The sequence below is a fragment of the Eleginops maclovinus genome, chromosome 18 (genome assembly GCF_036324505.1).
Source record: "Eleginops maclovinus isolate JMC-PN-2008 ecotype Puerto Natales chromosome 18, JC_Emac_rtc_rv5, whole genome shotgun sequence".
Taxonomy (NCBI): domain Eukaryota; kingdom Metazoa; phylum Chordata; class Actinopteri; order Perciformes; family Eleginopidae; genus Eleginops; species Eleginops maclovinus.
The window spans coordinates 24,960,114-24,975,870 of NC_086366.1; the positions used below are offsets into that span (position 1 = coordinate 24,960,114).

Here is a 15,757-nt window from a genome sequence, read left to right on the forward strand (position 1 = left end):
TTCTCTCATTCTTATCCTCTGTGTTTGTCCTCCCCCAGGCTTGTATGAGGGACATCCCAGCTTGCAAGTGGTTAGACCAGTGGACAGAGCTGGCACAGAAGTATGCACCTCCTCTATTTTTATTTCAACAGTAATAATAAGTCATGCAGGTTTTAACAAATGCCTGTGTTTGGATTCCAGGTTCGCATTCCAGTACAACCCCTCCCTCCAGCCCAGAGCATTGGTGGTGTTCGGCTGCATCAGTAAGAGGGTGAGCCACGGCCAGATCAAGCAGATCATCCGGATCCTCAGCAAGGCCAGCCCTCTGCTCAGCATCGACCGGGTGAGAGCGCGCATCTTGTCCCTTTTCCATCAAGGCGGTTCCAGGGCGTTTTCGGAACAGAGTGCGAACAATTTTTCATGTTTAACTCTGGCACCAACTATTTGTTCAGCTGGCACCAAAATCCTAAGGCCCCAAACAATACTAAACAATACAAATAAAGTACATTGACATTGACGTTATTGTGAAAAAACAAGTAAGATACCATAAGATCAAAGATGTAAACTATGATGGAGTAGTTTGTATTTGCAGATAGATAGTTCCAGAATTGGAGGATATTATCTGTCCCACCTGTAAAATTATAAATAACCCATGCCCAAAATGCTAAAACATGCACTTGTGTTAAATATACTTGTCCCTAGGCGAAATGTAAATACAGTTGTAGACAGTGGTTTCAAAATATTATTTAAATATATCACATAGCTGTTAAAACACCCTCTAAAGGGCATTTTTCTCTTGTCCCTACTTCTTGGTGACCAATTTTCATGTCTTACACAACATTTAAATTAGACTTTTTACTTCATTTTTTGCTATGTTTGTGTTAATAGCAGTTTATCAAATCACAAACCTATTTTAAATACCAGTAGATTTAAACAGAAAGTGTGTCCCTAAATATGCTCGCAACCCTGTTACCCAAACCTATAAACCTTGGCAGAGGAAGTTAAAAAAACTGCAGTTACATGACACAGAGGAAATAACATGATCAAGCCATGTGCTACTGCCATGGGTAAACCAAAGCTGAGTCCTCTCTTTTATTTTTCATATTCATCGTGTTCTTTCAATCTATAACAAGTGTGGCACCATTACCCGCTCAACCCTGTTACTCACATTATCACAATAAGACACATTCAATTCAAAGTTATCTTTCTTTAGGTAAATAACTAAGTTGCTTTGAAATTAGCATTACATTCTGCAGCTAGCATGAATTCCTAAATGCTGAAGCTAAAATTAGCATTGATTTGAAACCCTGTTACTATAATTCAATCAATCAATCAATAGTAGTTACAGTAACAGGGTTGCATTTCCTGTAGCACAATTTATTATCCTTTGTAAAAATGAAATGTTTATTTATAATGTAGCACAATCTACATGTTTTTAAATGTTCCCAGATTATAAATTCCTTTTTTTGTTTATTTTAAATAGATTTCTATTGATTTCAAAGCTGTATAAAAAGTGTACCATTGTAGCTGAGCTGGCTAAATTTTTTGTGATGCCTGTTTGTATAAAATACATAACAGAAAAATAGAAAATAAAGGATTCATTTTGAAAAAGTTTTGATCTATGGTCTAAATGTCCTCCAATTCTGGAATGACCCAGTTATTATCACAACAAAATACCAATTTTACTTGTTTTATGACTTTTCTATGTCTATGTCTTTTCTTTCAATTCTCTCCTCGTCACAGGGTCTGGAAAGCTGTCTGAAGGGGCCGGACAATTACAACAGCCAAGTATTAATAGAGGCCACAGTCATCGCTCTGACCAAGCTGCAGCCTCTTCTAAGCAAGGTACGCACCCAACCACAGCACAAAGTGCCAACTCTATTTCAATACTTATAACGTTTTGAATTGAAGGTGAAAAAGGCACCACAGGAAGTCCAGAGTCTATGTGTAGCAGTTTAGCAAAGGTTGTGGTTAGATTGTGGGACCCCACTCCGAAGCAGTCACATTAATTATTCACAGTAAGGTGGAACCAAGGTTTCAGCTGTGTAACATCTATGCTAAGCTAATAAATTATCAAGACATCAATATACCAACTACCCCCCTGTGTGTTTTCGTAGGAGTCTCCCATGCACAAAGCTCTGTTCTGGGTGGCCGTAGCTGTGCTGCAGTTGGATGAAGTCAACCTGTACTCTGCCGGCACCGCCCTGATGGAGCAGAACCTCCACACTCTGGACACTATGCGTGTCTTCAACGACAAGGTAACACACACACACACACACACACACACACACACACACACACACACACACACACACACACTATTACAGTTTTATTTTACACTTATGAACTGATTTTGGGAGAACATATAAATGAATAATATTAATAACCATAATATATCATAAAGGTGCCGCGATTAGTCGACCAATCGCCTGAATTGAAGACTATTGGTCGACGACAAAAGTCGATTGCAATATACATGATGTAAATTGTAGCACTAAGTGGACATTTTTACTTTAAAGGTGCCATAGAATGTAAAACTGTATTAACCTTGGCATAGTTGAATAAGGACAGTTCGGTACATTGAACTGACATACCGTGAACCTCAAACACCATCGTTTCCTCCTTCACGTGCAAATCATGAATATGCAGCACAGCGGTAAAACGGTCGAATTACAACAATCCCTGTGTGTGATGTCACACACGGTAGTCCAGCCCCAACATTTGCATACACCAGCTGCTGGAACTGGCTGTTCTTCAAATTCATCGGTTCCCTCCTCCGATAAAGGCTAACATGTAAGGTTGGATGCCAATAGCATCCGTGGTTCATCTCTCACAGTTTCGCAAACTTCACTTACTTCTGAGGCAGCCATGGATTGCTCCTTGTAAACCAGCCAATCAGAGCAGAGCTCGTCATAATTATTTAAATGAGCCCCAAATAAGGCATTTCAGCTTGTTTCATTCTAGGACCAAATCAGAGGGTTGTAAATGGGCCTGTAAAACCACATCTAGACATTTTTTGGATCAACCAAAGTTATATATCTTCTTTGTAGACATCAGAGAACAATTCAAAATACCAGATAGATGCTTTCTATGGCACCTTTAATTTATTTTGGTTATTTATTTATTATGTTTTTGTATTATTTATAATATTTTTTTCTTCTATTATATTTAAATGTTTTTTATATTTTTCTGGACATTTTTCTTTTTTATAATGTGTATAAAAGTATTTTTGTTAATTTAATTGTTGTATTTATTTAGTTTTGAACTGTATGTGTTTTTAGTGACATTTTTACTTTAAGTTATTTTGTTTGTTTATTTTTAGTCATTGTATTTTTTACTATTATATATGTTTATGTATTTTTTCTTTTCTTTTAATTTCTTTTATATTTTATTGGACATTTTACTTTTTTATAATGTGTATATAAATATTTTGGTTCTATTTTTTATTTTATGTCATTATAAAATGGAGCAACTTGAAAAACTAGCCCAGACAGTCGGCCAGTTTCATAAATTGAAAATTAACTGAGATATTAGATCAAACTGAACAAGGAATCATTCAGCATCAACCGTAAGTGATCGCAAACACTCGACCACAGTAAACAAACCTGAATATGCCTCTGTTACATCATGTAAACAAAACACGCTGATATCAGTTGTGCACTTGAGATCAAACCGGTAATGCATCAGAATCAGAAATCCTTTATTAGTCTCACAGCGGGGAAATGTACATTTGTTACAGCGAAAGTGGAATAGCAGGTAAAAAAAGGGCATGCAATAACACAGAATAAGCTAACATAAATATATAGAAGAAAAGCACGCATTAGTTGTACTAGAATAAAGTAGGTAAGTACGTACACGTTCATGGCTCAAAAATGATGAGCAGCGACTTCAGAACTTAGTGTAATGTAAGGTGTTGACACATTATAAAAAGGATGCTTGATGATGAAGATGATGGTGATTATTGCACAGTGTTGCAGGAGAAGTCTCCATATATTGAACATTGACATTTATTGCACAAGATCTGAACCATTGAAATGATTTGTGACTAGTACTTGCTATCTTTCTACATTTGCACTGTAGAAATCACAGGGCCCAGTGAGTCAAAATCATGTTTGAACTGTATACAAACGTTGGAATAGGGTTGATTATTGGATTTTTGACCACCATAATTTGCAGTAGCTCAAGTCGCCACACGCATTTTGTCACAAAAACTGATGTCAGAGGTCACAGTGAGTTCATTCAGGTCTGCAGCTGCTGCCTCAAAACAGTCTTGACCCCATGCTTTGAAGATATTAGTTTCGGCCCTAAATTCAGGAGAAGATAAACCAGACAGGGATCGGGGAGTCCCAAAGCTACAAGAAGGACACAGCATAAAGGGTGCATTGCTGTGGTGTAGGTGTGTTTCTACTCCTTGGGGATACTAAATATGGCATCTCTATTTTTGGAGCGACCCCTGATGTTTCAGTCCATGTGAGAAAAACATGAAAAGCGCGTTGAGCACTGACTGAATTTTCTTTTTGTACGTGAGCAAATGCAGCATCCTCATTCTCCTCTCCTCTTATTGTGTCCCTCCAGAGTCCAGAGGAAGTGTTCATGGAGATCCGGCGTCCTTTAGAATGGCACTGTAAGCAGATGGATCACTTTGTGGGCCTCAACTTCAGTGCCAACTTCAACTTTGCACTGGTGGGCCACCTACTCAAAGGTAAAGAGAAAGCTTCCGCTGACAGCTTTGGTTTAATATAAAGGTCTCTGCCAAAGAGGTTTGGATCAGTGTGTTGTTGATGACTGCCTGTGTGTGTCTGGCTTGTGTCTCTAGGCTACAGACACCCTTCCGCCACCACAGTAGCGAGGACAGTGAGAATCCTGCACACTCTTCTCGCCCTGATCAGCAAGCATCTGAAATGTGACAAGTTTGAGGTTAACACCCAGAGCGTGGCCTATCTGGCTGGTACGTGACACACTAGGAGACATTCACACCATTTCCAACACTATACTGCTCATATCCATAGCACAAATATAATGTCATGGAAGAAACATGAATAAAAGTTTACCCTAGAACCACATTTTTGGTTTTGATGTTTGGTTGCCTGTTGATCCCCATCATGTCCCCTCGCTGCAGCCCTGCTCACTGTATCTGAGGAGGTCCGGAGTCGCTGCAGCCTCAAACACAGGAAGTCCCTCCTGATTTCTGACCTCTCCATGGACCCGGTACCCATGGAAACGTATTCAAGTCACATCAATGATCCCAGCTGCAGGTGAGCAGAACAGCTCAGAACTGGTTCTTCTTTTTAGCCCCAGTTGTGTTTCCACCGCCCAGACTATCACACAAGCAGCTGATGCATACCCCCGCTTCCCAAAAGTGAATGTGTTTCAGTCTGAATTCATGCTGTTTGGCATTACAACGCTGTTATTAAAGTTTCTCTAGTATAAAATGGGTGACTTTAGCTTAGGAGCCGTAGCTAGTCTAACTATCTTGACTACTTGTCAGGTTAATCTCACCCCCTCTGACTTAATTGTGACGTATTGATTCTTGGTTCTTGCCGGACAGCCGAGTGGAGCCAGCTAATAACCGGTTTTCGGTGCTTAGAGCCGGCCCAGCTGCGGTGAAAACGGGAAGAACCAAGAGCTTAATCAGGCTCTAGCCCAGAACAGGCCCTGGAACTGCTTTAGTATAAAAGAGGCATAAGAAACAAACTCACTTTAAAATGCAGGTTACCCTAACCCTTTCCTTCGGTTTTACTAAACTTTTCCTGTGGGTATTGTTTTTTTATTATCCATTTTAGTTATAGTTCATTTTTGACAGGCCACATATCCTTTTTATTAACTACCTTTTCAGTGCTTGTGAATAACATGCACATACATTATGGTGTCTGAAGTGACTATCAAGTTCCCTTTTGTGGGCTCTCTCAAACATGAGATTCAACAACCCATTCAGATTTGCTTCCCTTCCTTGCAGGCTTATTAAAATAAATATAATTTACATCTATTTTTCGCAATCGGATCAGACCTAATTGGGCTTTTTATGGGCTTACAGACAGACATTGAATAAAGGTATATTCACAGACAGAATGAGGAAAGCATGTAAACAGTTCCTTTAAAAATATGGAATTATGAACCTGAAACGGGCATAATGCGACCCCCAACTAGTTGTCAGGTTCCGTTCTGTTCCATGAATTTTGGTACATTTTCCTCAGAACTCTGCGCGAGACCCAGCCATGGACGTCCCCCCAGGTTTCAGAGCGCTACCTGTCGGCCCATCACTACCCGACAGTGGGACAGATCAGCCCCCGGACTCGCAAGTCCATGAGCCTGGACATGGGTCAGCCCTCGCAGGCCAACACAAAAAAGCTCCTGGGTATGACTTCCTGTAGTCCTGTAATGTTGATCTCTCCTAAAGAGAAATAAAAACAAAGATGGAGATTGTAAATGTACCTGTGTTTGTCTACCAGGCACCAGGAAGAGCTTCGATCATCTCATATCAGACTCTAAAGCACCAAAGAGACCAGAGATGGAGTCGGGTATGACCACCCCTCCCAAGATGAGGCGTGTGGCAGAGAACGACTACGAGATAGGTGAGCGTGCAATCCTGCCGTTCCCTTCTTCCTTTGATACAGTTTGTGTGAGCAGACATTATAAATCCATGTTTTTTTTTCCAGAGACGGCAAGAATTGCGAACTCCCACCTCCGCAAGGTGTCTGTATCAGAGTCCAACGTGCTGCTGGACGAGGAGGTGCTGACCGACCCAAAGATCCAGGCTCTGCTGCTTACCGTGCTGGTGAGGACACGTGGAGGACAGTGATTGTGTCTCGAATGATTTTCACCTGTCCATCACTGACTGTTCTGTGACCCCCCCCCCCCCCAGGCCACCCAGGTCAAATACACCACTGATGACTTCGACCAGAGAATTCTGTATGAGTACTTGGCCGAAGCTAGCGTCGTCTTCCCAAAGGTGTTCCCAGTCGTGTAAGTAGCCAACGGATCACATTTCTCCAGGTCAGGTTGTATTCTGAATGATGAGTTGGATTTTTTTGGGGAGGTTGTTCTTTTAAGAGTTTAATGTAGAGGTTGTCACAGGTTCTTGGGAACTGAAACCAAACCGGGCTGTGAGTTAAATACATCTGTGGTGACCATTGCCACTCAATATCACAGAGGGACTGGCTAAACTGGGTAAAATAATTGGTCGCGTGTTGGATCCCTTAGCAACAACGTTTTTAGCTTTCAATACCATTTTATTTCTAAAGAAAAACAGCGTGTGCCGGCTACACGGTCAAAAAACTGTTGCTCTTCCCAGTCTGAAACACCCGCACCTGCGCCAGTGAGATCACCTAATTACCCTTTGCCCCATCCAGTGCTCACAAACAACAACAAAAACATACAAATGGCCACAACATCTTTAGTCAGATCAGGACCCACGTGGACTCTGTAAGAGCTCTGGTCATGCTTCTGCCCGCGTTGGTGCTCTCGCTCTGTGACTCTTTTATTGTCCACTTCAGTCTGGATCAGGTTTGGAAGACTGTATAATGTTAGACCAGTCCCAACCACTGTACACGACATAACTACGTCCTATTGTCCAAAACTCTGCTGTTACTCCACTCAACGTTTATCAGTTCGTAGACGGGCTCTCGAGTCCTCTTGTATCCTCTCGTTCGTTTACTTTTCTGGAGCTGGGCTAACCCCATTCATCCAGCTGTTTAGAAGCAAGATAGGCGTCTTTACTCAGCTCTTAAGGAGCTAACAACCAGGAACCTTTACTGCCACTTGAGAAGCTTGACGCTGGCCTGGTATAACGTTCTGTAATAGGTCTATATTTTCTAACTTCATACAAATGTTTTAACACTAAAAGGGAACTGGACTATGAGTGAGCTTTTGATCCGGTCCACAACTACCTCTTTGTGTCAAACCAAGGTTCGAGTGTTTGGTTCAGAATCAATATAGAAATTCAGAAAGTGTGGAGTTTTTAGTAATTGCATAAAGGCTGCTGCTCAAGTGTTGATTGATAGAAACATTGAGGCTCCTTTTTAGATGTAAAAAATAAACATGAGACACAAGTATAACTACCAGTAGACCACACAAATCTAAAAATACTCATGCTGTTAGAACAGGTATAGGTCTAATTGTGTCCAAGCTGCTCACCCGTGCTCATGCATACATATATATATATATATGTACCTGGTGTCTGCGTTTATAGAGACGTGACACTAGTGTGTGTGTGTGTGTGTGTGTGTGTGTGTGTGTGTGTGTGTGTGTGTGTGTGTGTCTGTCCTCCTCAGTCACAACCTACTGGACTCCAAGATCAACACGGTGCTGTCTATGTGCCAGGACACCAACCTCCTGAACCCTGTCCACGGCATCGTCCAGAGCGTGGTCTACCACGAGGAGTCGCCCCCCCCAGTACCAGCCGTCCTACTTACAGAGTAATACATGCTGAAATTTCACATTTCACTCTCAGTATGAGTGCCTTTATTCTGAAAAGGGCAGTGTAGTGAAACGCTGGAAAGGTTTTTTGACTCAAACAGGAAGTGACCTAAAACTGTGACCGTTAATGTGCTCACCCTGTCTCCTCTCCTCCCCCTTCTCTCCCCTCCTCCCCCTTCTCTCCCCTTTTCATTTCACAGGCTTCGGCTTTAATGGACTTTGGAGGTTTGCCGGACCCTTCTCTAAGGTAGGAATCATTCTTTTGCTTCTGTCTTTTATTTATTTAATTTTTTTTCCTGAGGCGTCCTTGGCTGCCACGCAGGAGAAATCCCCCTTACTAAGCAATTACTGTAGCGCAACCACCCTGCCAATTGTTGGGGTGATATACCACACACACACACACACACACACACACACACACACACACACACACACAGAGAGAGAGAGCACTAGCAGAGAGGCTGAACATAGTTTGAATCTGAGTTTTCGATTATTACAGAATCCAGTATTACCTCAAAAATGTGGAATACATAAAAAAAATGATAAGTTAAATGTAAATGAACAGAATTAAAATACAGTGTACTAAACATTAGAGGTCCACAATTATTATAAATATTTTCATATCGCAAAATGGATTACAATATCCAAATCGCATTAAGGGTAATATTTGGTTAGGGGAAAATGTGTGAAAATATGTTTGAATGAATTTTTGCAGAGCTGCCGAGAATTGACACAGGCTTAGAGGAAAAAGCCTCCATAGCCAGCCAAGCGGGGTGAGGATGAAATGTATTGGACCTAAGCCAATACCGTAAGATTGTTAGGTTGGAAGCAGAATAGTGAAATCTAAAGTTTGGCAAGGCCATTCCTCCAAGAGGCTTTGGCCTTTGTAGAAAGTCTTTACGAAGTCTAGGTTTTTTTTTGTTCCAAATAAACTCAAAAATTAAGCTATGCATTTTTTGAAAAAACGCGTGAGGAAGAAATATAGGTATACACCGAAATAGATTTAGGGAGAGTATTCATTTTCACCGAGTGGCCAAATTTAAAGGGAGCTGTGACCAGCATTCAAAGTCTTGTTGCATACGTTATAAACAGGGTGTAAAATTGGCCTTAAAGAGACTTTTAAATGTGCTAGTAACTTGTATTCCAAGATATGTAAAGCTTTGAATAGATAGATTTAATTGGGAAGTTATGTAAAGGATATTTACGAGCCGTTGTGTTAAGAGGGAGTAATTCACTTTTACCTAGATTTAGTTTATATCCTGATATGAAACTGAATGAGTCCAGCGTGGTAAGTGCAGCAGGGATGGAAACAGACAAGTTCGAGAGATACAGAAGAAGGTCGTCCGCATAAAGAGAGACCCTCTGTTCTGCACCATTTCTGGTTATCCCAGTAATGAGGGGGTTAGAGCGAAGCGCAATGGCGAGGGGCTCAATAGCGAGGGCGAAAAGCAAAGGGCTCAAAGGGCAACCCTGTCTGGTGGACCTATGAAGTGGAAAATAGTCTGATAGATTGTTATTAGTTCTAACGGAGGCCTGAGGCGAGGAGTAAAGCAGTTTAATCCAAGTCGTAAACTTTTTCCCAAAGCCGAATTTGTCTTAGGAGTAAAAGAGATAGCCCCACTCTACACGGTCAAAAGCCTTCTCTGCGTCCAGGGATATTAATGCTTCTGGAGCAGTAGAAGAAGATGGGTTATAAATTGTATTAAACAACCATCTTAAATTTCAAAAAGAGTGTCGATTTTTAATGAAACCCGTTTGATCAGGGGGAGATAACAGAGGAAGTGTAGACTCAAGGCGCAAAGCTAAGAGTTTAGACAGTAGCTTGAAGTCTACATTCAGCAAGCTTATAGGACGAAACAAGACAAAGGGTCCTTATTCTTTTTCAAAATAAATCTCACTAAGTTCTTTTTTCGATATCGTGCAGCCCTACTAGGAATATTTAAAACATGTATGGCACACTTAATTCCAGCCGTGTGTGTGTGTGTGTGTGTGTGTGTGTGTGTGTGTGTGTGTGTGTGTGTGTGTGTGTGTGTGTGTGTGTGTGTGTGTGTGTGTGTGTGTGTGTGTGTGTGTGTGTGTGTGTGTGTGTGTGTGTGTGTGTGTGTGTGTGTGTGTGTGTGTGTGTGTGTGTGTGTGTGTGTGTGTGTGTGTGTGTGTGTCAGACACTGTGCCCAGGCCTTCGAACGGTCAGTGAGTTTAACAGTGTTCCCTCCCCCCCCCTCAGCAAACACAGATACCGGACTACGCCGAGCTGATCGTGAAGTTCCTGGAGGCGCTGATCGACAGCTACCTGCCGGCGGCGGACGAGGAGCGGGGGGAGGAGCAGCTGAGGACGCCCACCTCCCCCTACCCCCCCACCAGCCAGAGCCAGCTCAGCATCACTGCCAACCTCAACCTGTCCAACTCCATGACCTCACTGGCCACCTCGCAGCACTCCCCAGGTAACACACACACTCTGACTCTCTATCAACCAATGCTACTGGACCTGCTAATTTGTACAACATTAAACTAACTGCTTTAAAAAATCCAAATTATAGAGACTGTTCTGCTCTATCCTAACCCCCTGTGCCCCTCCAGGTGTGGATAAGGAGAACGTCCAACTGTCCCCCAGCTCCGCCCTCTCCAGCGGTGGGCGTACTCGCCACGGATCGGCCAGTCAGGTACAGAAGCAGCGCAGCGCGGGCAGCTTCAAGAGACCCAGCATCAAGAAGATCGTGTGATCGGCCGGAGATCGACCCGCCCTCCTCCTCCTCCTCCTCCAGCCCGCCGGGGCTCACGCTGCACTCCACTTCTTACTCTGTTTATTCCCTCCTCCTTCTTAACGGTTGTTTCCCCTGGCGTGAGAACTCTTCAGTTGGGCATGGAGGAGGAACACTAACACATTTCGTGCTGCTTGAGATTAGTTTGATTTGCGCACGGTGGAGGAGAAGCTTTTCGTCGGAGTAGTTCCTGTTCTCTGGAGCGGATGTTGTCTTCACAGATATTCAGCAGCAGGTTAGAGTCGGGTGGAGTTCACTCCTGTGAAACTTTTTTGGGGGGAAAATGTCCCCCCGAGCCTGACGGGAAAGCAGGTTCAGCTTGGACAGGGAGGAAACAGGAAGTGAAACTTGTCTTTACGCTAAAGTTGGATCCGTCCTTTGGCCTTCCTTGTGACTAAACACTCCTGTGTCAGTGAGAGGGACCAAATGACAGCAACAGTAGAAGGGGGGGGGGGCCTACTCGGACACCTGGGCCCACCTCTCCCAGTCGTGTACATATTTTACATAGACAGATTATGTATAACTAGTCCTTAGTGCTAATTTAGATGTTGATGTTTTTCTCCATGGTGTGCCTTTGTCAGGGTTTTTCAATGTGTACAATTTGTAAAGTAAAAGTGAAAGACAAAGAACAGGTACTAATTATGGAGGCGAGCCGTCCATATCACCACGCGAGCCGCATCACGACGGGCCTCCAAACGATCGTCAAATATACAATCATCCATATACCCTGTTGCCTGAAAGTATTTATCCTGTACAGCTAGATAGCGCTACACTTTCCAAAAATCTTCTTTTCAAACACTTATGAACGAGAAGATCGCAAAAACACTAGGGGGAAATGTAAGTGTGTAAATAGCTCCGAGCTTTTTTTTTGTTCGTTTTCGTGCGCGTCGTTTTTTTATGTAGCTGTTAAATGTCAGTTGTTTTTTTTTTTTAAGTACGAAGTGTGTTTTCAGCCGCATAGCGTTTTAATTTGTTTACACAGTGACAAGGAAAATTGTGTAATAGGCAATAATCCTCCACTCTGAATCTCCTTTGTCAACCACACACTTTGTTTTATTTGTACATCAGTGTCAGCACGGTGCAATATGAACTCCTAATCTGCCCGGTAACACCGAATGTTAGCTGCTGTTGGTTACCTCCTATGACTATTTCAATAGAAAAAGAGGCAGTGGACACAGTGACGTTTGATCCAATCACACAAACACACACACACACACACACACACACCGTCCTGTGGGCTCTTCAAAGGAAACATTTAGCCTACCAGGCTTTGACACAGTTTGTCAGGACTACGTATTATCGGAAATTGTCACAATTGTTGTTGTTTTTTAATCACAATGTGTTCTATAATGATGTTTTATTATTTAATGACTAAAGCCAATTCAACCCTTTCCTGTTCCTGTCAAAACAGCATGGAGACTGTGAGGAAAAAAGCTAATAAGTTACCCTTGTTTTTACAAACTACTCTTTCCAGTCACACTAAAAATAAAGTAAACCTTCTCAAAACTCATCACGATCAAAGAATATCAAAACATTTGGTGCCAGCTCTCTGTACGTCATCTTTTACTTCGTGCTGGAGCTGAAAGCTGAGGCAGATTTCTCGAATCTTTACAATCTTCTAAAATAATGGGAAAGATGTAAATGCTGACAGAAACGCTGACAGAAACGCTGACTCCAGAGCGCCTCCACCTTGCTCCACCCTATAGGTGGCACGGATGAAGTTCCTCAGAGTGAGGTTTGTCCTTTAAAGAGGTTCAGTAATAATAACGCAGGTTGCCAATGCCTCAGTCCCACACGCCTGTTCTGCACATTTCTGGGCGCATTTGAAGAATGCTGTCTCAAGAAAGATATAGTTTCCACTCGATCTGTAAATCAGCACGGTGTAGTGTTTTAGATAGTGTATAGATTTCTCAAAACTTCTTTCAGTGAGTTTAAACTTGCTAGCTAATCCACTTCGGAGAACACCATCCTCTTAGCTTATAATCGCTAATGGTAACAAACTGACAAAACAAAGGCTCGAGAACCCAGCGCCTACATGTGCATAGCGGACACCATCGGCCATCTTTTGAAGATATGCCGTCTTTCAGCAAACTAAACTGTTCGGCTCACACTATTTGTTAATCCCTAAGGGTTCAATCTGCATTACCATGCCACAATAAAGCCAACAGCAGTCATGGTGTTTGTGAACCAGTGGCACAACATGGAAAAAGTCACATGTTTTTTAGGGTTAGGGTTAGGTTGAACGATGTAGAAAGGGATTGCGTAGATCAGTGCTCCACCCACAGCTCCTCTGTCCCGCCCTAACATCTATGCATGGCAACAGTTGTAGAAAAAGTGTAACTTCATTCGTCGGACATTGTTTCTCACCATTCTCAGTGTTCATGGTACTTCATGGAAACATTCGTCGATCAGTTCACTACTGATTTAGTTTTTCTTGTATTGTAGTCGTCGGGACGTTCTTTTTGTCCTCTCCATTCAGTAAACACATTAGGTAAACCCGACGGAAAGGGACATTTTGATTAGAGACAGCCTTATAAATGGTAATTCAATCTCAAAGAATGACATAAAGGGAATAATACAAGTAACAACCAAGAACTGAGTTCATTAATCCAGGTTCCGGTTTATCAGATAAATTGGTCCATCGTCTGCAAACAACCAATCATCAACTAGCGCCTGGTTTAAAGCATACTGACACTTAAGAAAGCCCCAAAAAAATGACACATCAACATTTTATTTGTATAAAATGTTTCCAAACTATCTTTTTAACTTTGAACGTAAAAGAGCTGGACTGTGCTGACTGGCCAAAGCTTTATTTAATTAAACATTAGTCCCGTCCCCCCCTCATGTAAATAGGCCTAACCCTAGTCCAGAATCAAGCATGAAGTTTTATCACCTTTACGTTGTTAACGTTCTCTGATGCAAGATGTTTGGAGCCGTGATGAATTGGCACAAAGAGACCATGAAGGTCCAGATTGGGTCAGGATTAGGATCTATAATTCAGTATTAGAATTTTTTATTCAGGATTAGGATCTGTGATTCAGTATTAGAATTTTAAATTCAGGATTAGGATCTATAATACAGTATTAGAATTTTAAATTCAGGATTAGGATCTATAATACAGTATTAGAATTTTAAATCCAGGATCAGAAACGAAGATCCGGATTGGGAAGAAAATGTACGATTAGGAACACAATTCGAGATTAGCAATTAAAGTTCATGATTAGGATCTAAAAATTCAGGATTAAGGTCTAAATTCAGGTTTAGGATCTAAAATCCGACCCGCAGAGATTGTGATGGTTCATTTTTGTCCAGATCTCAGTGTCAGATTCCATAGAACTGTCTCATCGTTAAGCTCAATCCATCGTCTCTTCTCACCGTCTAACTGTTCTTAAAGCTACACTCACTGATTTTCCTCTGAAACAAACCTTGAATTACAGAATCAGCGACTGTACCTTTAACAAGACAACCAGGAAAAATCTGTAGGCTGGTTTATTTGAGCGCCGTGTTCACAGATTCCAACATTTCCGGGTTGTGGTTTGACTTGTGTGTGAATGGAAATATTAAGGATTATGTATCCATAACCTCTTAAACAAGTGGTTGACTTGCACTAATTTAAAAACAGTCATGGGTTTGTAAAGATGAAAAACCTCAAAATGTGGCATGTTTTATTTGATGTTATGCAAAATCTAATGTCTGTAGAGTAATAGTCTGAGTTTTGTTTTATTGCAGTATGTGTGATAATTGTAAATACTTTGTGTACAATTTGAGATGGTATATTTACTACACTGTACATACATGTGATATTGTATCATTTTGTTTTTGTAAAGCAGTTAGTTTCTGTATAATAATATACAAATTGAACTATTCCAGTGTTAGTAATAAAATGTTTTGCTCTCCAAAACGTTTGAACCAGCGTGATAACAGACCCCAAACTGATTTGATCTTTATAAAGGTCACATATTTCCAAAGGCTTCAATCTGGCTTCATCAGTGATGTAAAAACTGTTTCGCTATTGACCAGTTGGTAAATAAATCTACATAGTGGTGCGGTGATGACGTTTTAGCATCACAAGCTACTTTGACAGAAAAATGTGGGTTTTCCATTGGATTTAGGAAAATTGAAAATGGCAACAAACATTTAAGATACATACACGTTTTGTTCAGCAGGATAATCTCCACATATTAACATCAATTTTATAATAGTTGAAGTCTAAATGGAAAAGCTGATGTTATGCTATAGACAGACTACACGGCCACATGAGTGCATATCAGCGCCGCTAAGCTAAATTCGGCTAAGTCTCATATGGCCAGACATGTAAAAGCGTCAGATATTCACAGGCTATTGACTTAAGTATTTCATCTCATTAAACCAAACTTGAACAGCCTGTAAGCTTGTGTTAACCACAGACCTAATTTTATGCTTCCAACCAAGAATTCCTTCAAAAAACTTTGCTTCAATGAGTGAACCCAGAAATGCTAAAATGCTAACTAGCCTCCGGTTTTAGGGAATCCTTCCTGCAGCATTAGCACACAGAAGCAGTGTGTAATCAATGTGTTAACTGTCCTACCAGTGTCAGCGAGGTGTCAAAGGTCATATAACCACAT

At 41.5% G+C, this 15,757-nt stretch overlaps 1 protein-coding gene across 1 annotated transcript in view; it reads left to right on the forward strand.

Moving 5' to 3' along the window:
* nf1a (neurofibromin 1a) overlaps nucleotides 1-15,054 on the forward strand; it is a 71,684-nt gene extending 56,630 nt beyond the window's left edge. The window contains 16 exon segments of the mRNA XM_063906435.1: nucleotides 39-100; nucleotides 181-322; nucleotides 1,723-1,824; nucleotides 2,097-2,237; nucleotides 4,555-4,681; nucleotides 4,796-4,927; nucleotides 5,099-5,234; nucleotides 6,174-6,334; nucleotides 6,429-6,551; nucleotides 6,636-6,754; nucleotides 6,842-6,942; nucleotides 8,250-8,361; nucleotides 8,363-8,393; nucleotides 8,595-8,641; nucleotides 10,619-10,835; nucleotides 10,972-15,054. Of these exon segments, the coding sequence (XP_063762505.1) occupies nucleotides 39-100; nucleotides 181-322; nucleotides 1,723-1,824; nucleotides 2,097-2,237; nucleotides 4,555-4,681; nucleotides 4,796-4,927; nucleotides 5,099-5,234; nucleotides 6,174-6,334; nucleotides 6,429-6,551; nucleotides 6,636-6,754; nucleotides 6,842-6,942; nucleotides 8,250-8,361; nucleotides 8,363-8,393; nucleotides 8,595-8,641; nucleotides 10,619-10,835; nucleotides 10,972-11,114 (1,896 nt within the window). The 3' untranslated portion in view covers nucleotides 11,115-15,054.
* The last annotated feature ends 703 nt before the right edge of the window (nucleotides 15,055-15,757 follow it).